General features: G+C 49.1%; 1 protein-coding gene across 1 annotated transcript in view; it reads right to left on the bottom strand.

Moving 5' to 3' along the window:
* Window positions 1-23,248, bottom strand: part of VPS33A (VPS33A core subunit of CORVET and HOPS complexes) — a 158,026-nt gene that overhangs the window by 57,363 nt on the left and 77,415 nt on the right. Inside the window, exons 5-6 of the mRNA XM_085633316.1 lie at window positions 12,157-12,273; window positions 8,921-9,095 (exon numbers count right to left, since the gene is read on the bottom strand). Coding sequence (XP_085489442.1) covers window positions 8,921-9,095; window positions 12,157-12,273 — 292 coding nt within the window. The remainder of the gene's footprint in view (window positions 1-8,920; window positions 9,096-12,156; window positions 12,274-23,248) is intronic.

Raw genomic sequence — 23,248 nt, 5'->3', positions numbered from 1 at the left:
CCCACGAAGAGATACGAGAACGGGAAAGGGCACGGACACACGAAATGGACCTTGCCCGACTCCGGCTGGACGGTGAGCTCCTACTGACGGAGAAAAAGATAGCCCTGGAGCAACTACGGCTGCAAGAAGAAATCGAGGAGAAGAAAAGGCATCGGGAGCTAGAGGAGAGACGGCTAACCCTCGAGCACGAGAGGAGCCTTAAAGAACTTGAACTAAAAGCTAAAACTGGGGAGACCAGCAACCCCGGAGCCCGGGACGCTCTGCCCCTGACCGAGCCAAAGGTTCACATCCCCAAGGATGTCGTCAAGGAGTACAATAAAAATGACGACATCCAGCAATGGTTCCGAGCGTACGAGGTAGCCATGACCTCCCATCGGGTACCCCGGAAGGATTGGGGCGCCGGCCTATGGGGGAGGTTCCTCAGCGAGGGGCGGGATACCCTGCTGCAACTCCCCGACGCCGTGATGACCTCGTACGACCACATGAAGGAAGCCCTACTCACACGCTACGGACTATCGGCCGAGATGTACCGGCAACGCTTCCGGGACTGCAAGAAGATCCCCGGTACCACATGGGTCAAATACGTGGACTTCTTCAGCCGAGCGTTGGAAGGATGGATAAAAGGGAGCAAGGTCACCTCATATAATGAACTGTTCGACCTCATTGTCTGGGAGCACCTCGCCAACAACTGCTTTGTGGAACTAAGGCAACACCTCCTGGACAGTAAACTGACCGAGCCCCGGAAGCTCGCCGCCGAAGAGGACCGATGGGTCAACACCCGGGTCCCCCGGAACCCTGTGGGGGACTACACCCGGAGTACCACGGGACCTCCCCGCCAGCGAGGCGGAGGAGGGGGGTCCCACCGCAGTCGAGAATTCCCAGCCGGGCCGCCCAGAAGTCCGCCACGAGGGCAAGCAACCAACCCCGCTTCCCCGACCCAGGGCCGAAGAGGGACCCCTATCGCCCGGTCTGGACCACGACCGACAGTGACCTGCTTCGGATGTCAGCAGACCGGCCATTATGCTAGCGACCCGGCTTGCCCCGTGAACCGACGGAACGGGACCACGGGGCCACCTCCCCGACACATAGCCGCCGCAGCCCTGGGGGAGAGAGAGGACGAGGAGGAAAACCACGACGACGGATCCCCCGAGTGGGAACCAGCCGCCATGTCGCTTGTATGCCTAGGCTCCCGAGAAATGGTGCCCCGAGCCACCATCCCAAGCAACACCCAGAAGTACCAACAGTGGGTCACCATCAACGGGCGACGGGCCGAGGCACTCCGGGACACTGGGGCCAGTGTGACCGCTGTCCGCTGCCATCTGGTGACCCCCGAACAGATCCTGCCACATGTCCTCTGCCCTGTCCGGACCGCAGACAACACCGAGAGCATGTGCCGGATGGCCCGAATCCCCTTCGAGTGGGGAGGAGTGTCCGGCACCCTAAAAGTAACTGTCCGCGACGACGCCCCGGTGGACTGCCTCCTGGGGAACGACCTATAGAGCTCCCCCTGGGCCCAGGTGGAGCGCCGAGAGCATCTGGGGATGCTAGGACTACCTGAGTGGGCCTGCGCCACCACTCGGTCCATGACCACCCAGCCAGCCGCGGCCCCGGCCCCCGACAAGCCGGCGGGCCCCGAACAATCCACCTCCTCCGGCCCGGAGGAACCTGACGAGGAGGTCGGGCCGTCCGAACTTTCTTCCAACGAGGCCGCTCCCCTCAGCGAGATCCCCGAGCTGGCCCAGTGGCGCCACGACGGGGGCCCCACCAGCGAACAATTCCAGCAAGAGCAGAAGGGCTGCCCGTCCCTCGAGGGGGCCCGACAGCAGGCGGCCGCGCAGGCTGCGGGGGACCCCACGGGAACCCACTGGGTCTATTGGGACGATGACTTATTGTATAGCGAGCAGAAAGTCGCCGAACTAGGGGCCGGCCGGGTGCAGTTGGTCCCCCTCCGATTTCGAGAGTTCCTCTTGAACCTGGCACATGACGTGCCCCTCGCCGGACATCTAGGGCGGGACAAGACTTACAGCCGCCTCGTGACCCATTTCTATTGGCCCCGAATGAGACGAGACGTGGACCAGCACTGCCGGTCCTGCCCGACCTGCCAAGCTAGCGGGAAGACTGGGGGACGAGTGAAAGCCCCCCTACAACCATTTCCAGCCGTCCACACCCCGTTCGAACGAGTGGGGATCGACATCGTGGGGCCCCTCGACCCCCGAACCGCCCTGGGCCACCGCTTCATCCTGGTACTGTTGGCAACGCCACCCGATACCCAGAAGCTGTCCCCCTCCGAACTGTGACAGCTCCAGTGGTGGGCCGGGCCCTGATGGGCATCTTCTCCAGGGTGGGGTTCCCCCGAGAAGTAGTGAGCGACAGGGGGACGAACTTTATCTCGAAGTACATGAGATCCCTCTGGCAACAATGTGGGGTCACCTATAAATTCACTACCCCTTACCACCCCCAGGGGAACGGACTGGTCGAGCGGTTCAACCGAACCCTGAAGGGGATGATCAAGGGCCTGGAAGAGCCCCTCAGGAGGAGATGGGATGTCCTGTTGCCCTGCCTCCTGTTCGCCTACCGGGAGGTACCACAGAAGTCCCTGGGCTTCAGCCCCTTCGAACTGTTGTATGGGCACCCCGTCCGAGGGCCCCTCAGCCTGGTCAAGGAGGGTTGGGAGGCGAACGTCCAAAGTGCCCCGCCCGACGTCTACCGGTACCTCCTGACCCTGCGGAACCAGACTCGGAAGTTCCGGGCCCTGGCAGAAGCCAACCTTGAAGCCAGCCAAGAAGACATGAAACGCTGGTATGACGAGAATGTCTCCGCCGTCGAGTTTGAGCCGGGCCAGCAGGTCTGGGTCATGTCACCCGTGGACCCCTGCGCCCTGCAGGACAAGTGGACCGGGCCCTTCAAGGTAGTTGAGAGGAAGAGCCCCGTCACGTACCTGGTCGACATGGAGTCTCCGAGGAACCCCCTCCGGGTCCTGCACGCCAACCGGCTCAAGCCCCACTTTGCCCGAACTGAACTAAGCTTACTGCTGGCTACTGACGATGGGGGTGAAAGTGACTCCGAGCCCCTACCAGACCTCCTGGGGTCCTCGAGCCAAGACGGCTCCTTGGAGGGCGTCCGCCTCTCCGCCACCCTGACACCAGAACAGCGCCATGACTGCCAGAAGCTGCTGCAACCCTTTGCTGCCCTCTTCTCTCTCACGCCCGGGGTGACCCCCTGGTGCGTCCACGACGTGGACACGGGGGATAGCCCCCCTGTACGACACCGCGCTTATAGAGTGCCTGACCGAGTCCGAGCCTGCATAAAGACCGAGGTCGCCAAGATGCTCGCCCTCGGAGTCATCGAGCCTTCCGACAGCCCGTGGGCCAGCCCGGTAGTCTTGGTACCAAAGGCCGCCGCCCCCGGCACGGCCCCCGAACTCAGATTTTGTGTCGACTACCGGGGCCTGAACGCAGTTACCAAGACCGATGCCCACCCTTTGCCACGAGCCGATGAGCTGATTGATCGCTTAGGGGCCGCCCGCTACCTAAGCACCTTTGATCTCACCACTGGGTACTGGCAGATCAAGCTCACTCCCGGCGCACAAGAACGATCAGCTTTCTCTACCCCCGATGGCCACTACCACTTCCGGGTGATGCCCTTCGGCATGAAGAACGCCCCAGCGACCTTTCAGAGGCTGGTAAACAAGGTCCTGGCCGGTCTCGAAGCCTTCAGCGCGGCCTACCTCGATGACATTGCTATCTTCAGTGACCACTGGGCCGCGCACCTAGGACACCTTGGGGAAGTCCTGGCCGCTCTCCAAAGAGCCGGGCTCACCATTAAAGCCAGTAAATGCCAGATCGGTCAAGGCTCTGTGACCTATCTGGGCCACCAGGTGGGGAGTGGCCAGGTGGCCCCCCTCCAGTTAAAAGTCGACGCCATCCAGGCGTGGGAGCCTCCCGCCACCCAAACCGCTGTCCGGGCCTTCTTAGGCCTCACAGGTTACTACCGACGCTTCATAAAGGATTATGGCAGCATTGTGGGCCCCCTTACGGAACTCACTTCGAAGAAGCGGCCCAAGACGGTGCACTGGACGCCCCGCTGCCAGACCGCGTTTGATGCTCTCAAGGCGGCCATGTGCGCTGCCCCTGTGCTACAGGCCCCCGACTACAGCAAGGAATTTGTAGTCCAGACCGATGCATCGGAGTACGGGGTCGGGGCAGTCCTCTCCCAGCTGGACGCCAAGGGCCTCGACCGACCGGTGGCCTTTATCAGCCACCGACTGCTGCCGCGAGAACAGAGGTGGAGCACCATCGAGCGGGAGGCCTTCGCTGTGGTATGGGCTCTCAAGAAGCTCCGGCCCTACCTTTTCGGTACCCACTTCAGGGTCCAGACTGACCACCGGCCCTTGCGGTGGCTCATGCAAATGCGGGGTGAGAACCCCAAGCTGTTGCGCTGGTCCATCTCACTGCAAGGGATGGACTTCACTGTAGAACACCGGCCCGGCAACGACCACGCCAATGCTGACGGCCTGTCCCGATTCTTCCGCCTCGGCGAGGAGAACCCCCAAGAAGATGGGTGACTCTCCCTGCCTTCAGCTGGGGGACGACGCGTGTGGGAGCCGGCCTCGTGGCGTGGTCCTGTTTTCCTGCGCTAAGCCGCACGAGGTCCCATGCACATCGGGACTCCTCCATCTTGGATTGCACGTCACTCCACGTGACCATCTGTATAACCCTGCTCTACCCGGCCTCGGTCCCAGCGAGGCCCGACATCGAGACGCCAACCCCTGGCCCGGGGGATACCACGTGAGCCCTTCCCACTCCCGGCGGAGGGCAGTATCGATGGGACCCCCAACCGTCTCTCCACACCTGGGTGTGACCGCCCCACAGCTCTCTGGGGCCTGGCGCCTCTCCTGCTGGGCGTCTGGCCGCTCCCTACCCGGCCTCTCCGCCCCCTCCGGGCGCAAGGGTCCGGACATCAAAGGGCTCCCGTCCTATATCTGGGGCGACCCGACAACAGGGCAGTAGTTGTATCCTGGAGTCAAGAGCCCTGCTGATCGGATCGCGGCTGACCCTACGGAAGAAGACTCACCCTGAACCACCACTTGAGCCCTGCTGAAGACGTCGCGGCTCCACCGTGCTTAAAGACCTTCACGAACCTTTGGGGCCCTGCTGACGCTGTCGCGGCCCGACCTTGTTGAACCTTACCACCTGAGCCCAGCTGACCTCGTCGCGGCTCGACCGAAGCGGACCTACCACCAGAGCCCTGCTGACCGTGTCGCGGCTCGACCTAAGCGGAACTACCATCCGAGCCCTGCAGACGCCGTCGCGGCTCTCCACGTCCGAGCCGCTCTGAGACCAGCATCCAAGGTCTGGCACAGAGCCCTCCCGTACCTGGTTGGTACTAAGACTGTCCCGCTACCCTATCCTCTTAACGAACATTGAGACTCTGATAGGATCCCTCGATCCCTCTGTAAATATTGCCCGTATTACTGCCGATAAAGAATCTAATCTTGCAACTGCTATTGAGTCCTGTGTGGTGGTGTTACTGGGCCTAGTACGATCATAGGAGAAGGACCTCCCCGAGGGGGCTTCTCAGCGGCGCTCGGCTATACCTTTGCGGTAGGAAGGTGCCCGGAATAGTCTCCCCGACTACCCGGTGGCCCTCCCTCCAACAGTAACCTTTTGATGGTTGGAGATAGCAAATTCCATATTCTCGGTGCAGCACCTGAGTACGCTCTGTCAGAATGTGTTCTTCCGGAAAATCGGTGGCTTCAGCACTAGGTCTCTGGTGTTCCTGGATGGTCTGCTTCACCCCGAAATCTCCAATTTCTGAGCTAGATATCTTGGTCAATTGAAGTGTAGTGCTTTGTGTGTTATACACGCCAATTTGAGCCGAATTCTGGTTCATAAGGTAGCCAATTCAGTGCTTTTAGGTGAGGAGAGATATGGTTGAATTTTTTTGAACCTGTTTAAAGCCTTGTTGCTTCGTTGAGGCAGGCTTTTAGAGGTGCTGTTGCAATTTTGGGGAGCCCAGAAAGTGTTGTACATCCGTATTCAATCCTTGAGATTACTAATGCCTGAACTGCCAGTTTGAGGTCAGCTGCTTCGATGAATAGTTTAACTTTCTTAATATAGCCCAGGTGAAATCGTGCATTTCTAGCCAACATGTTGATGTATGATTGCATGTTTATGCGATGGTCTTGAGTGATTCCTAGAGATTTGGTTGATTCTACAATGTTCGGGGTGATCATGTTGGTCCATTCTTTTATAATGGGCGGGCTTTTGGTGGGGGATATTAGGAGGAATTCTGCTTTTTTGCATTTAGTTCAAGCTGATTGCTTGTTAACCATAGCATCGTCGCCCTTAAAGCCTTGTTCATTGTTATGATCTCCTCCAAAAAGGAAATCTTAATGTAAATCCGAGTGTCATCAGTGTACATGTGGAAAGTGATGATGGCACGGCGGAGTATATCCGTTAGTGGTTCCACATATAAGTTGAATAGTGAAGGGGAGATGGTTGAGCCTTGTGGAATGGGGAGGATGCCAACAGGTTTTATTCACCAGAATTCTTTGTGATCTGTTCCTCAACTAGAACTTGAACCATTCAAGAACGTTCCCAGAGAAACCCATCCTGTTCTCCAGACGTTCTAGCAACATGTCGTGGTTAACTGTGTCGAACACAGATGATAAATCAAGAAGGATTAAAAGACATGCTTTATTTTGGTCCAGAGCGAGTAATGCGTCATCTACTATGTGCAGTATTGCCGTTTCCGTACTATGATTTGGTCTAAATCCTGATTGGCAATCGTCTAGTAGTTCAAATTTAGAGATGTGCTGGCTTAGTTGTTGATGAACACATTTTTCTATCACTTTTGCTAATAGGGAAATGTTGGATACTGGTCGAAAATTGCTAGGTTCAGCGGGATTCTCTGTCGTTTTTATTATGGGAATGACTTGGCCCTTCTTTAGACAGTCTGGGAAGGATCTTTGAGACAGGGAAGCATTAACTATTGATGTCCAACTGGGGATTCCCATCTTGAATTTTCACCCATGCCAGTTGGTCACCCTCGTGCTATCTGCAACTTTGGCGGGCACCGACAGCTGAGCAGAGCTGTGAGGCCTCCGAGGGGGACAGACCTCGAGAGACCAGCGTGTGCCGAAAGCATGGTTCTTTCTACTTCCCCTTAGGCACAGGGCAAGTGCTCCTTGTAATCCCTGAACACCCTGAAAGCGGCGTGAGGTGCGGCACGGTCGGTGCCTCTGGCCCAGGTGCCGTAGGGAGCGGTGAACTGGAGAGGACCCTCCTGGTAGTCTTGGCAACCACAATGCGCTGGGTGCATGCGCCTCAGCCGCTAAGAGACTCAACAGCTGCGTGTCTCGCCAGCCTCTTGAAAGTGAGCCGCAGCTTCTTCTCTGATGACTCATGCCCACCAGAAAGGACCGCCGACATTGCAGGAAGGAAGTCTGCAAGCGGTAGCAGCTCTGGGGCATCTCGCAGTCCACCTCCTGCTTGTGGACGGCTGCCCTTTTGCCCATGGTCCCCATGCCAGCCTCCACTAAGTGTGCCCCACCCCGCCGGTGCAAGTTGGGACATACTGCGGGGGACGTGGGCAGTCTTGTAGGGCAGATCCCAAACGGAGGCCCCGATCACCCCTACGGGCTTGCTCCATTCCAGCCACCTGCGGAAAGCCGATAAGATTACCGTAGTCCTGCTAAAAGGCCCGTAGTGGCTGCTACATCCTGCACCTGGTGCCCAGTTACCATATAACCTACATAAGAAGCACAGAGGCTTCATGAGCAGGGTGATTTGTGTGTGTTAAAACCTACATGTTGTGCAGTGGCAGCCGGCACGGATCAGGTAGAGGGGGGTGGAGGAGGAAGGGGAATGTAAAAAAAATAAAAACAAGCGTTGTGGTTCAGCGCTCAGACCGGAAGCCTGGGCATGTTCTGCACCCAGGCTGTAATGCAGCCTGGATGGAAAACATGGATAGAGCGCATGGCTGCTTGGCCGGTCCCAGACGGCCGCCAAAGGGTTATGCGCACATCAGTGTTCTCACCACTCCTCCCCCGCCCTGCTCTGAGAGCAGAGCAGCCCCGCATGCTCACTCACTTTCAAAGCAGCTGGAACAAATAAAATGAAAATAACATTGTTATTATCATTTTATTTTACCTTTAGTCACTCTGCTTAAAAGCAGTGGGGCAACGCTCCTCTGCCTTAGCAGAGGAGCCGCCACTGATGTTGTGTCATGGTTAACAATGTAGGTGTGTTCATACAGTGTATTGACAGGCTAACGTGTCTTATGGCATGGGCTGCACAATATGTACAGTGATGTTGTAAGGTGTTATAACTATTTGCTTTAAAGCACTAAATGTGGTGTTATGACAATTGCCTAGATGGCAAAGTGTTTTATGATCTATGTATTGTTTTGGCGATAGGAGTAGCTGCGGTATTTGGGCCCAGGCACCACACAGGGAAGCCTACTAAAGCCAGATATATTTTTAAACCTAGACACCCAGGAAAGTCCTGGCTGGTGTGCCTTGTGTGGATCCCACAACATTTTCTGACCCACAACGCCTATAAAACCTCAAACTATGTCTAACAACACACATTTTTGTCATATTTCTGTGATGTAAACTTTCAGAACCTGCAGGGATCCACAGAATTCCTACCACCCAGCGATCCCACATTTCTCCCAATAAAAACAGTGCCATGCTTGGGAAGGGGTTCCAGGATATTTCCAATCAGGAACTGAATTTCTCTTTCTAAAGCCAAGCTAAAATGAAGCCAAATAAGTTAAAAAACACCAGCGAGGCAATTAAATAGTGAGTTTGTAGAATGAGAAAGGGCCGTCAGAGTAGGGAGCAAAAAGGGATGAGAGGAGTGAATAAAACAGGTTTCGCTGCATCACATTTATTGTAAGATCTAGCAGGACTTACTGTTCTGGATCCCAAAGATTTCATCAATAAGTCCCTCGTACGTCAGCTGTGTAGCTAAAGGCGTTAACATGTCTACATTCCGGTCAAGCAGCAACAGTGTATCAAAAACAGGAAATATGGAGTTCTGGCTCCCAGTGATTTCTCGCTTCATCCTGATCATCATATTTGCCACATGCTGGAAGTAAATATGTAATATTAGGTTCTATGGGAAATCTAACTATATGTTCATCCACCCTAACCAGAGTCCACAAACACACAATATTTTGGCAATTCAAGGCTCAAGAGACTAAACTTAAGCCTACATTGCATTGCTAGACAAACTGAGCCAATGTGCTGCTAACTAACAACAGCTACTAACGACCAGGGCTGGTTCAGAGCAGTTACTCAAGAGTACCATGGTACACCATGGGCTGCCAGAACCAAATCAAACTGTCGAGCATTAATAGAGAATCATATCACAGAGAGGAACTTGCAAAAGGAAAGCCATGCTTCCTTTGGGACTTCAGTTCACACTGATGGCGATCAATGAAGGCACTGCAGTGAATTGGATTGTGGGGTTCTGGCAAAAGTGCATTTCAACAGTTCACAAAAAGGTTCAGAAAAACAGTAGACAATAAAACAGTTTGTCAACTTGGTTAACAGTTTCAAACGAAATGTAAACCTGAAAATAGAAGTTTAATGCTTGCATGCTGAACAAATGCTGTTTCTGTTGAAGAGCAAAGCATGGTGGTTTTCGATGCGCTAAGAAGATGTTAAACATCCAGCCAGTGTCAAGGCTAAAGTACAGCTCTGCTACTGAAACCTGAAATGAGGTGGCCTGTAATATCACTGAAAACAGAAGCATTATTCCCTCTAGTTAAAAGGGGGGAAGACAATAAAGAAGACTAGAAAAGCACCTTGGGAAAAAGTATAGATTTAAAGGTCATGAGGCAGCAAAAGCAAAGACACTGTCTTGAAGACAGTAGCCCTTGGGACTACCGTTTCTAAATATCAAGAACCATCTGCATCACAAACGTTCTGAAAAGTACCAGAAACTTTGCAGCACTCTACAAGGAGAAGGGAGGAACCCTACAGCATGCATTTGGGTTTTCTGGTAAATCTCTTATCCTGGTTAATTTTCTGATATGAATATCTTTCAAAAGGAAGTAAAGTTGAATAAGTACTTTGCTGGAGTAATTACAGGGTGTCATGTTCCTTTGTCAAACAGTTTAACTAAAACCATCTCATTGCTCAGAGGCTGGTCCAAATCGATCAGGGCTGTAGGAGCGTTCTGCATTCCTGGTTGTTTCATTTTGGAAAGAGAGGAGCGGGGCGATAAGTAGCCATCACCGCAACGTGATCTAGAAAGAGACAATAATGCTGGATTTCTTCTCTAAATGGTGGTGGATAGGATCTCCCTGTGGACTCAGTAACCCCACTATTAAATGACCAGTTGATTGATATTTAGGAGCAAACATTGATGTATTTGTATCACATCTGTAATGAGTACTGAGAGTGGCTTCAGATGGAGGGTGAAATAAGTAATAGTGAGGTGGTCTGTGAGGGGTGTGGTCTTCAGGCCTTTCCTGATGTTCGACTGGCTGGGTCCTTGGTGGGTGGATACATGTTCAATAGATTATTCTAAAGTGTTTGGCTGCTTTCGTTTTTTTGGGCATGCCAATTAAATTGGACTTGTGAGAGTGCTGGGAGACTATCTGAAGCTGTGCATGAGATCCAACCAAGACATGTCGCCAAATGGATGAAAAACAGCTGCCTACAACTAAACACTAACAAAACGGAAGTACTCATCATGGGCCCAGGCCCAGACACCTGGAGCGACACCTGGTGGCCCCCCGCACTCGGAAACCTGCCAAACCCCACGGACCACGCACGCAACCTGGGAATCATCCTGGACTCCGAGCTCAAAATGGACCGCCAAATCAACCCTGTCTCGTCCTCCTGCTTCCACACCCTCCACCTCCTACGTAAGACCTTCAAATGGATCCCCTTCTAGCACAGGAAGACCAACACTCACACCCTCTTCACCAGCAGACTCGACTACAGCAACGCACTCTACGCCGGAATAAACAAAAACCTCACCCGCAAGCTACAGAACATCCAGAACGCCACCGCAAGACTAGTCCTCAACCTGCCAAAACACTGCCACATCTCCCAGCAGCTACGCACACTCTACTGGCTCCCCGTCGAGGCGAGAATCACTTTCAAGATACTCACCCACACACACAAGGCCCTCCACTGCACCGGACCAGCATACCTGAACAGCCGACTCAAATTCCACGCACCCCAAAGGACCCAACGATCAGCCCAGCTCTCCTATGCTGTGGTCCCCTGCACCAGAAAGACCAGATCGGGAGGCCGCTCCTTCTCCTTCCTCGCGGTCAAAGCATGGAACGCCCTTCCACTCCACCTCAGACGGACAACATCGCTCCCCATCTTCGCAAGAAACCTCAAAACCTGGCTCTTCGACAGACCCCCTCCTTGATGGAATGGAACCTGCGCCTCCAACCCCTAGCGCCTTGAGACCCTTATGGGTGAGTAGTCGCGCTTCAACAAACCCCTAATTGATTGATGTCACACTGCTTATTCGCCCTTATTACATCACAGGAGTAAGTGTTGTTCTGCTTCCAATGTACATCTTGCAGACCTAGACACAGGTGAATGTGATGTTCGGTGAGGCCACTTCAGTCTGGTGTCGACTGTATCTGCAAACTTGGCAGTGATTACGTTTATGGCCAAATGGTTTACAGCTTGAGTGACTGAATACCTTGTTTGGTTTGACTAATTAGCTCAATAAAAAGGCTGCTGTCCATGTTAAAGATGATCACCTAAGAGCTCGATTTGTATCAGGACTGAAAATGTTTTTCTGGTGGAGAGGGAATAAAAAAAAAATCAAAAAAAAAAAATCACATATTATCCTGGGTGAGGAACCACGAATTCAGTCTGTGGGGAACCAACATACATGTTTATATCACAGTTCAACTGTCGCCGTTTCACCCTTTCTCAATAGTGGTCTTGACAAGGACATAAAATAATAACATTAAATGCAAAATGGAAAAGATGCAAATCTTCCAACACACAAGGGTGATAAGCACTTTCAAAACCATGTTATCAAGGGAGCTATAAACCAGTCCAGGCGTGTGCAATGGAAATGTGAAGCTAATACGAAGCCGTAAATGGATCCAACTCATTTCACAGCTAATGAGGCAGAGAAAAAATGCTTTTTAAAATTTTTTTACCCTTGCACATTCTCCTTTTCCAAAGATCTGGGGAATTGTTCCGTAGAGTGCTTGCAACATCATCAGTCCTTTCGCTGCATGGTACAGGCAAGTCTGGTCATTCTCCAAGTAACACTCCTAAACAAAGGAGAGGGGAAGAAATAAGTGTGACTGCAAATTGAGACATTAATTGAACCGCCATTGAGAGGGTTATCATTGCATTTGAAGAGACCACCTTTGCATAAACAGAAGGACTCCCACAATCAATGGCTTGAAGAATTTTAGTACACAAAACATTGTTCAGAGCCATAATGATTAAACATATTATATATACACACACACACATATATATATATACACACATACACATACACACATATATATTTTAATCATTATGGCTTTGAACAATGTTTTGTGCACAAACATTCTTTAAGCCATTGATTGATATATATATATATATATATATATATATGTCAATTTATTTGTGTGTGTATAACACACACACAGAATCACATGTGATAACCTTCAAAAGCAACTTTGCTGTTATGAGACAGTTTACATTCTGTAGGAAATGCATGTTTCTATTTTGTTATAAACTATTACATTGTTTCATAAAGTGCATACATATTTTCCACTGGCCTCCCGTTTCTCCATTTCAAATTTTGTGCAGATCAGGGTAGGAGACCCTGTTAAAGGAGGCAAAATAAAAGTAGAATTCTCCAGTTTAATTCCCTAATAATGTATGTTTTTTGCAATAGCAAAACTGGGAAAAGGAATTGCACCAAAATTGGAACGAAGTTAACTATGAAACCATGCTTTGTTTGTGTAGATCCATCCGGTAGTTTTTTAAAAATTTTAAATACCTTTATTGTGCATTTCAAGAAAAGGAGACATACAACTCCGCATATCGCCTACAACCACCATCGGGCCGGCAATGCAACATTTCAAATATACACATCTTACAGCATCACAGGTGGGGAAACGGGGTTACACAGCAAGCCGCCTACAACCCAATCGGGCCGGCCGCGTTGGTGGAATCATCAGGCGAAACGAATGATAGCATTTGTATGGGTATTTCAACGATACATACAATAGGTCAACTGGACCGTAACCCATCCCAATATACCCCAAAAAACAACACAACCAAAAAGCCGCTAATAGCTCTGTGTACCTAAAGGAGCATAGTGTAGGGTAATAAGGCCTCCCAGCCTAACCCGTCCGAAGTGTCGCCATACCCTCCCCCATCTGTCAGTGCACGGGGCCTAATGGCCACAACAGGGTATTGGACAAGAGGACTGCAGTTTCTCAATGCTGGGTTTCCGAGTCGGTATCAGTGGAGTGCTCCAATAAGTAGGTTTGCAAAGGGCCCCAGATGTTAATGGGACGCGAAGAGGGAGGTTGGAGATCTGCGTAGGTATTAAGTTGCTCTTGGCAATAAATAAGGGCCTGAATCCAGTCCTTAAATTTCGGGGCTCTACCCCTGCCCCATTTGCAAGCAATTCTTCGTTTGGCAAGGAGCAGTGCAAGAGAGGTGTATTTACGCATTTTGGCAGCAATAGGGGCGGTGTAGCCCAGCAACGCAGTTACCGGGTCTTTAGAAACGTGTATGCCGGTCATGAGGTCCAGCGCGCCGAACACTTCCGCCCAGTACCTCTGTACGGACGGGCAATCCCATGCCAGATGTTTAAAGTCCGCTCCCTCCCCCCCCACATCGATCATTGTCTTGGATCTTCAGCCTAAACAGTTTCGCTGACGTATAATATAGCCGGTGAACACATTTGTAATGGATTATTCTGAACCTGCTGCTGGAAGAGATCTCACCAGTCTGCTTGCAACAATACATCCATTGATCCTCAGTAAGTGGGTGCCCTAGCTCCTCTTCCCATCTCTCTCGAGCCAGAGGGGGATCAAAATGCCTATTCGCCTGCACTGTACGGTAAAGTAGCGAAAGGACATGGGCAGGGACTTCATGTTGTAAGACCGCATGCAGGGGGAGCATGGTCCGAGGTTCGGAGGGGAACGAGGGGGTGGCGGCCTTCACATCCTGTCGTAACCTGATATAGTAGAATCTGTCTAGTGGGGTAGGAGGGGTATCTTTGAAGAACTCCGCACTGGTACTAAACTCCCCCCCCCCCCGTGTAGAGGTGACCCCAGGTGCCAACAGAGAGTTTGCGAAGGAGTCAACAGCATCCTCCCTCGTGACCGGGATATCCTGCTGTCCCGGAAGGGGCAAGAGTGGGGAATACAGTAGCGTGCAGCGAATCGCTTTAGCAAGATCGTGCCAGGCGTTAACAGTGGACTGGACTGTGGTGTTTGCGATGCTACGTGGTGTCCTAGCAATACTAAGATAGGCCATGAGACCATCTTCTATGGCCAGATGAGACATAAAAGGAGGAGGCTTAATCCAGTAGGTAGCATGCTGTGCCTGTGCACAGCTGAAGTACAGTTCCATTTCTGGGACCGAAAAACCAACCGCGCAGAAGGGGCGTGTGAGGACATCCCACCTTAAACGAGCCTGCTCCCCCCCCCCCAATAAGACGGATTAACTGCGTTCTCAGCGCCGAGAAGAAATGACGGCTGGGGGCATATGGGATATTAACAAAGAGATACAGGAGTTTGGGTAAGATAACCATCTTGATCAACGCTGCTCTGCCTGCCATTGACAATGGCAGGGCTATCCAAGTAGCTATTTTATCAGTGATGGAATCTAAGGCTCGCCCATAGTTATCCCGCATGATCTCCTCCCGAGAGCGAGAGATAAGTATCCCCAAATACGTGAGGGTGGTGTCACACCACCTAAGGGGGAAGTCAGGTTGGAATTTAGCCGTGGATGCCGTAAGGGGATAGATTTGGGATTTACTCCAATTAAGGTTTACTCCTGACAGCTGCCCAAACAGGATGAATAGCCGCATTATGGGAGTCAGGCTTTGAGCCGGCTGCCGCAGATAAAGTGTGATGTCGTCAGCGTATAACAAAACAAGAATTTGTCTCTCCGGATAAATAATCGCATACTCGCGATGATGCTGCCGTATCTTTGCAGCAAGGGGCTCGATAGACAAGCGAATAACAGGGGGGAAAGCGGGCACCCCTGCCTGGTGCCTCTGGCCAGCGAAAAAGGGGACGAGCGCATTCTATTAATCATCACTGTAGCATGTAGCCCTGTGTATAGCAGATTAGCAGATTAATCCAGGCGAGAAATGGGGATGGGAATCCCATGCGCACCAGCACGTATGACAGGTAGTCTCACTCCAGCGAGTCAAATGCCTTTGTGGCATCTGGAAATACGGCAGCCGCATTCTCCTCGGGATCTACGTCATGGAGCAGGGCGAACGAAGTTCGCAGATTATGGGCCGTACTCCTAGTCGGAACAAACCCAGACTGATCTGGGAGGACCAGCCTCGGCATAAGAGGGCTTATACGGTTAGCGACTAGTTTGGCCAGGATTTTGGTATCGACATTAATAAGGCATAGGGGCCTGTACGAATCCAATTGCGCAGGCGGCTTTCCCGGTTTAGGTATAGAGATAATAAGTGCCTCGCGCATTGATCGAGGCAAAATACCAGTTTCGCGGGCTTCCTCGAATACATGCCTCAAGACCGGGATAAGGAGGTGCCGGTATGTCTTGTAAAACTCGGCCGGTAAGCCGTCCGGCCCTGGGGCTTTACCAGACTGTAATTGCACAATGGCAGAGATGATCTCCTCATCCTTATGATGCGCTAAGAGGTATTCCCTCTGGCCATCGCCCAACCATGCGATCGCAGTGTCTTCAAAGAAGGTGTCGAAATCTGCCGGGGTCTGGCACTGCGTGGGAGTACAGAGTTTTATAAAACCTCTTAAAGACCCCGAGTATGTCTGAGGGATTTCTATGCGCGAGGCCTTCCTCATCGATAATTTCTGAGACGGAATTAGCGAAGCGGGGGGGACGAATGGAGGATACCAATGCCCGGCCTGGGCGTTCTCCCTCCCCGTAACATCGAGCTTTGTGGTATTTACCTCTAAATTTGCATTCCGGCTCAGCTGTGTCGTGATATTCTGTGAGCAGTGCATGTAATTGCACTTGGAGCGACGAAGAATGCGCATTCTGAAGAGCCAATTCCACATTTCGGATATCCGTTTCTAACTTTTGAAGTCTATTTCTAATGTCTTTTACGACATCCCCACTCTTTGCAAGGCATATACCGCGAACCGTCACCTTGAAGGCCTCCCAAAGTGTAGAGTATTGGGAGACCGAGCCGGTATTGCGGGTGAAAAAGTCCGATATTTCCTGTTCTAGCTCAGTCTTAAACACGGGGTCCAGAAGCGACTTCGGATTAAGGTGCCACGTAAGAAACGGAGACTCCCCCGCCGGTGGGATAAGAGTTAACACGGGAGCATGGTCTGAATGTGTACGGGGCAGGTACGAGGCGCATGAGGCCCATGTGTCCAGACCCCTATCCACCAGCCAATAGTCAATGCGCGACCAAGAGGCATGGGCCGAGGAGTGGCAGGAGCCCTGACAAGATAATGGATTCCGGGTTCTCCATGGATCTATAAGGGCATGCTCCTCAACTATGTGTTTGAGGGCTATCTGTGCGGCGGTGTTGTGCTGTGGTTGCGGGTGCGATCTATCCAGGTGCGGATTAATGGTTACATTAATATCCCCCCATATCCTGGTAGTTTTTTTGTGTTTTTTTGATAGATCTCCACTTTAAAAACGTGCTGTGTGGAATTCACAGGATCAGTGATCCAGGCAGCCTTCAGAGAGAGCAATTCAAACTTCAATAAATCAGATTAGCTGGAAGAGCTACTTATCCTACCTAATATTTTGAGCGCCTAGACTGGAGAGGAGTATAAAGATGCATGTAATTTGATTGAGTGATGTGTTGTGCCTTAAATGTTTTGCAACAAGGCCCCCCTGATGGGCCGTGCGGCATCAAGGAGGCAGGAGTAGCACATTCTGGCTCCAAAGACTGTGAGCAGAACGCAGAAGGGTAAAATATGTCCTCAAAATAAATATAGATTTCTCATAGAGGCATTCATAGACCCTATAAGTAGGATAGCAAGCCCAACTATGCCCTTTGGTGGCCATATAGGAATTACCACAAAGATCATGATTACTTGACTACCAGCCTGGATGGGAAGTGGGATGTACATATGGAAGTATGTCAGTTAAACAAGCTTCAAGTGTCTCTAGGAAGGGAGTGTTTCCTGGAAATCTCTTGAGAAGCCAGAAAGTCCTGGAATAACTTCTAGGAAGCTGGCTGCTTCCCTGAAGTGATCACAATAATTGTAAAAATTATAGTGCATAGCCGCCATCTAGCATTGGGATTTGGCCAGTCACAGATGGCATGGGTTGGGCTGCAAACAATATATTACAGGCAGGTACGGAGCACAGGAAATCAAAATAAAAAACACTCTGTGGCAAAATGGGCAGTGGTAGAACTAGTTGAAGGCCTGTTCAGGTGGCTTGCCTTGCGCCCTTCTGCTAGCTCCACACAGCTCAAGGCAGGAGGAGACAGTGGGATCTAGGCTTCAGGAGTGCTGCCAATTATCTTCTAAATAGATTGCTACAAAACCTCTGCATGAAAATAGATCTACGTAACTGGCATTGAAACCTTCTAATTTAGAATAAACTGTTCTACTTGAAGCAGTGAAGGTGTAATAATAGAGTTTTGAGATTTTAACACGAGGCTGACATGAGACAACTTCTGTGCAAGGAAACAGAACTGGAAGACCAGATTTGAGGACTGCCTGTGCCAATGTTTTAGAAAATTATTAACAGATCCGTTTGGGTAAGTTCATAGTGGAATTGTACTGAACACAGTTTTAAACCCATAAACGGACGTTAAAAAAAAGGATTCCTCTAGATGTTGCCTGGGTATAAGGTTGTGAGTCTGAAGTGGTGAAAAGAATAGAGAGCAGACACAACATTTCGGTTGGCCGGTTGAGCCTCCAAGACCATGATGATAAAATAGATGCTGGCAGAAATATATGCAAACAAAAAATCTAGTCATTTAGCTACGATGAATGCGAGACTGTCCATCCAAATTCAAATAAGAGTTAAGCAAGGATATTATTTTGAACACCATAATTCACCTCAAAACCATGCTTGGGGTAAAGTTGGAAATCATACCATCCATGACACCTTTTGCAAAATGGTGGAAAGCTCCCTCAGAAAGTAAAGCCAAATAAGCATATTGTAAAAGGAGGAAGATTTCTCAATAGGTAATAAAACGTAGGGTGACAGCAAGAGGTCTAAAATAAGTCAATTAGGCAGAGAGATATAAGGTGGGCAATTGACAATGTGAGAAAGGCTTTCAGATAATCTATTGTACAGAAACAGTAAAGCCAGATTGAAATTTCAGAAACCTTGATTGAAGCAGCAGGAGAGATACAATAAAATTGATTCTGGTGAATCATAGCGAATAAGGGTTGAGGTTATTCCGCGAGGAATGCGTTTCCTCCAAAGCACATAGAGTCATTTTGAATGTACATATAAAAGCCCAAATCAAGTACCGTAGAGACAGTCAAACTGTCATAGAATTATATCAAATAAATAGCCACTTAACTTACAAATATGCATTATGTTATCGCTCCCTCAAAGCTACAAAAAGAAGAAAGAAGACAAGGCCATCGGTTCGGACCAGATTATCCCAGACATAGTGAAAGCAGAGAAGGCTATGGTGACATCCCTGTCAAAACCCCTTCATGAAAGAAAGCCATTGTAAAACCACTCTTCAAAAAGACAACTCCTCCTAGGAGTATAATAGAGGGATGAAGTGTGATTGATTAGACACATGCACTTAAAATCTATTTAATGTGGTGTCTGGTTGAGTGTGGGGGGAATGAGTGTCGTCTATGTGGGAAGTGTTTTGGTGTTGTGCATAATGAGTACTGGAATGTATTTCTTGTGCTGCTGTGTGAAGTAGAATGAAGTACAGTGATACCTAGGCATGCATGTGGGCTTACCTACTATCCCAGAGATGTCAATCTTTCGGTTCTTGCTTGGATTTGAGTGGCGGGGCAACAAAAATGATATTTTATTGAGGTGTCAGAAAAGATTTGTTGTTGACCTTCCTATATTCTAGTTTGTGGCAGCCGCCTAGCAATGTATTTGAGAAAATTGCAGTACACTATTGCTCCATTCTTTTGTCCACTGTTTTTTTTCAGTTCGCTACTTTATCGTATTTTAGTTTAAATGAGTGCAAACCAGCCTTCTAAAATGAGTGATCCTGAGAATCGACCTACATGTGACAAAGGGAAAACCCTACGACTGTTCTGGATGTCAGCAAACACCAAAGAGGTTCTGAGGAGTCCTCTCCGGAGTAACAGTGGGAAAAGAAAAAACAGGAGCATGCACTAGATACATGCTGTTCATATAGTAATTCATGAGGATGTCATTTTGTTTATATGTTTATTTGCTAGGAAATGTTGCATTTATGAATGAATCACTATGATGCTTACAATAGACTTATCGTTTTTAAGCTATTTATATATGTATTTTATTCGATCTAATTTTATTGATACTTTTATAGCACTAGTTATGTTATGTTATAGGGTATTTCTTAAGCACACGGCTACTCCACAGAGTGTCCCGGCGCTAGCCTGACCCCAGAATAGAGAACGAACCAGAATAACTGCCACACTATTTTTGAAAAAGCCAGGTCTTCAAGCCTCTTCGAAAGTTGAGGTCACGTTCTTGCCGCAGCATAAGAGGGAGGCTATTCCATGATCTAGCTGCGCCCACCTGAAAAGAGCGGCCGCCCTTACGAGAAAGGAGGAATTTGGGCACAATTGTTAGTTGTTGGGAGGATGAGCGCAGTGTTCTGGAGGGTTTATAGAGTTGGATTTTATTTTTAAAGGTATGGGGCTCCAATTTTATTCAGAGCCTTAAAAGTTAAGACCAGGGATTTAAAACAGATCAGGTGTCTTACTGGTAGCCAATGCAAGGCGCTCAAATGAGAGGACATATGTTCTCTTGGACCCACTGCCAGAACTGCCCTAGCCGCTGCATTTTGAACCACCTGCAAACGGTTTATTAGGTAGTTCGGGAGGCCCAGATACAGCACGTTTACATAGTCCAGCCTGGACCACAGTTTTTCTGTGCCCAATTGGGAGGAGGGGGAGAAAATTTCTCATTGTTTTTAGCAGTCCAAAACACATGCCTGCCGTTGATTGAACCTGGGTCTTCATGGTCATATCCGAATCAATTTTTATTCCTAAATTTTTCACCGTGAGGGCAGGCTTCTCCGGATGCGAGCGATTTTTTGGCCACCATTTACGCCATTCCTTGTCCGGGGTGTGTCCAAAAAAGATAATTTCTGATTTGTCAGAGTTACAAAGTAACTGGTTTTGGTTAAACCAATTGAACACCTCGGTCAGACAAATGTTGATTTTATTTCCATCTAACACCTCCTCATTGCCACATGTGAAAAGCAGTTGCGTATCGTCTGCATAAGATATAATTTTTGCCCCATATTTTTCGGCCAGAGGACCTAGAGGGGCCATGTAAATATTAAAAAGGGTGGGGCTCAACACCGAACCCTGTGGGACCCCTACATTTAAAGATTGAATGGGGCTAGAGAAAGGCGGAGCCCAGACTGTTTGCTGACGATTTTCTAGGAAGGAGGTGAACCATCTAAGGACTGTTCCCCCTAGGTTACTCTCCCTTAGTCTCTGAAGGAGCCGGTCATGGGGCACGGTATCAAAGGCCGCTGATAAATCCAGTAATATCAGCACCGCCTTTCCTCCAGCGTCAAGGGAATTATTAAATAGTTTCTACGATTTCTAGTAGGGCAGTTTCAGTACTAAAGTTTGCTCTGAAACCAGATTGACTCGGATGGAGTATCTGATTTCCTTCAATAAAATCAGTTATAAAATTGTATTCACATACTTCACCACCAGCATGGCAAAAAACGGTAGGAGAGATATGGGCCAATAGTTACTAACTACCAGTGGATCCGCTGATGGCTTTTTCAAAAGAGGGAGAATTTTCCCATGCTTCCATAATGCGGGCAGCCTTCCCTCGGACAGAGAAAGATTGAGTATTCTGTGTACAGCAGGGTTTATTGCTTCAGCAATTGTGGTCAGTATTTTTGCCGGAACAGGATCAGATGGTGATCCGGATTTTAAGGCTGTCATGATCTTAAGGGAGGTCTCCTTGGGCATAGGTACGAACTCCATTAGAGAGTTCCTACTGGGAAAATTTAGAAGAGAGGGACTAAGCACGCTGCTAGTCGCATTCTGACCGGGACTCCCCAAAAAGTCTTGAATTTTTTGAATTTTATTATAGAAATATTGTGCAATTTCATTTGTCCAGGTGGCCGCAGGGGAAAAGGGGCTCTTTGAAGCTGGAGGGACAGTAAAGTCCTTGACGATCTTAAACAATTCCTTCGCACAGTTATCTGCTTGTTCAATTTTCCTGGCCAGGAATTGTTTCTTACCGTCGCGGACCTTTGCATAATGTACCTTCAGAGCTGCTTTATATGTTATTTTTTCAGCAGGGTCAAAGTTCTTTCTCCAACGTCGTTCTAGAATCTTGCAGGCACTTTTACTCTTTCTAAGAAATTAGTTGCCGAAATAAAGTTATTTTGACTGGACATCGGATACATGCAGCCATGGTAGCTGATGTATATAGTCCATCCAGTAAAGAGATGGTCAACCTTGCCCTCACTGGCACCCACCGTCAATCATCTGAAAAGGCCACTGGAGAGACATGGAAGAGTAACAGAGGTATGCACAGAAGAAACACAGCCATTGCCATGGTCTGCAGAGACTATCCAGGAGCCCAGAGGAGCTGCCCATAGGCATGCATGTTCTACAGACTCTGGAGTAACAAAGGGTGAATGGACAGGCATGCACTGCTTACAAGCAGCCCCGGCAGTGTTAAAGAGCATTTATTATGATTCATGCTCATTGTTCTATGTTTAAGTTAGCACCAGTAGGACGGGAAACCAATTAACTGGGTCCCTGTTATGGTTGCAATGACAGCTAAATAACATGAGTTTTTTAAAACTGCACTGCATACATTATTTTCTCTCTCGTTCTGTGTATTTACTTTTTTCATAAAGTAGACTAAATTTGATATATTCCATTATGTTGTTTATTTACAATGTATCAAGTAACTTGCTTCGATGGAAGCTTGCCTGAGAGGTTGATGTAATGTAATAATGTAGTACATGTTCAAGGCTGATGCTGCTAGCTGGTTTAACTGTGCTTCTATTCATTTTTAATAGTTCATTTTGTAATATAATTTTCCCTTGTATGTAAGATTAAGGGGACAACTTGTTATTCATAATTTGGGTGCTTTGGGAGTAACACGGCCTCAATCAACCTAATTGGCCATTTGACTAGAACACGCAGACAGACTTTGGTAGCAGAGAATGAATATGGTTACAGACAAACAGGATGGTCTGCAACTGGACCAAATTTGATGCAACTTTCAACTGAAATCTGAAACACCAAAATTGTCAGAATTGGGGGGTGAAGGATTTGTGTGGCTTAATGCAATGGTGCCAGCAGTAGTGCACCAGAGGCACTGGACACGTTGAGACTGTGGGAAGTAGATATCAATAGGGCTTTTGTGAGTTGCATTGTCTTGCGAGAGTGAGCTGGATTGCGACAGCGTACTTGTCTTGTGGCATGTGGTTTGGAGCGAGTTATTGGTTATGCGGCGTGTGTAAATCGTGGTGTTATGTCAATGGTATTTTGTGTTTCGTGTGGCGCATGCGTTGGAATCTAACTTAAAATCTGCACTGCATTATAATGGTTTATGTGAATTGCTGAAATTGTTTTAACTTGTGCTTTTTTTGAAAATACTGTTATTTTATGTGAATTACATTCAAAGGTTTTTGGATTTCTATAGAAGGTTAGCGGATTTATGGAAATCCAAAATCAAGATAAAATATCAAGGTTGTCTGTTGAAAAGGTATCTGATGTCACGTCAAGTAATAGGTTAAAGTCTGATAGATTAAAGTCCTATATGCAAAATTACTGACATAGTAATGCCTTACTGTCCCAAGGCACAGAATCGTGCAGAGAAACTGATCCACATTTCAGTAGAGGCTCAGTGGTTTACTCTGAAAGATGTATGCTAAGCACTTTTCTCAGTTCATCTTTGTGAGGGTAGTCAATA

The sequence above is a fragment of the Triturus cristatus genome, chromosome 11 (assembly GCF_964204655.1).
Source record: "Triturus cristatus chromosome 11, aTriCri1.1, whole genome shotgun sequence".
NCBI lineage: Eukaryota > Metazoa > Chordata > Amphibia > Caudata > Salamandridae > Triturus > Triturus cristatus.
Note: the sequence above shows the minus strand (reverse complement) of the source record. Positions and strands in the feature narration are given on the sequence as shown.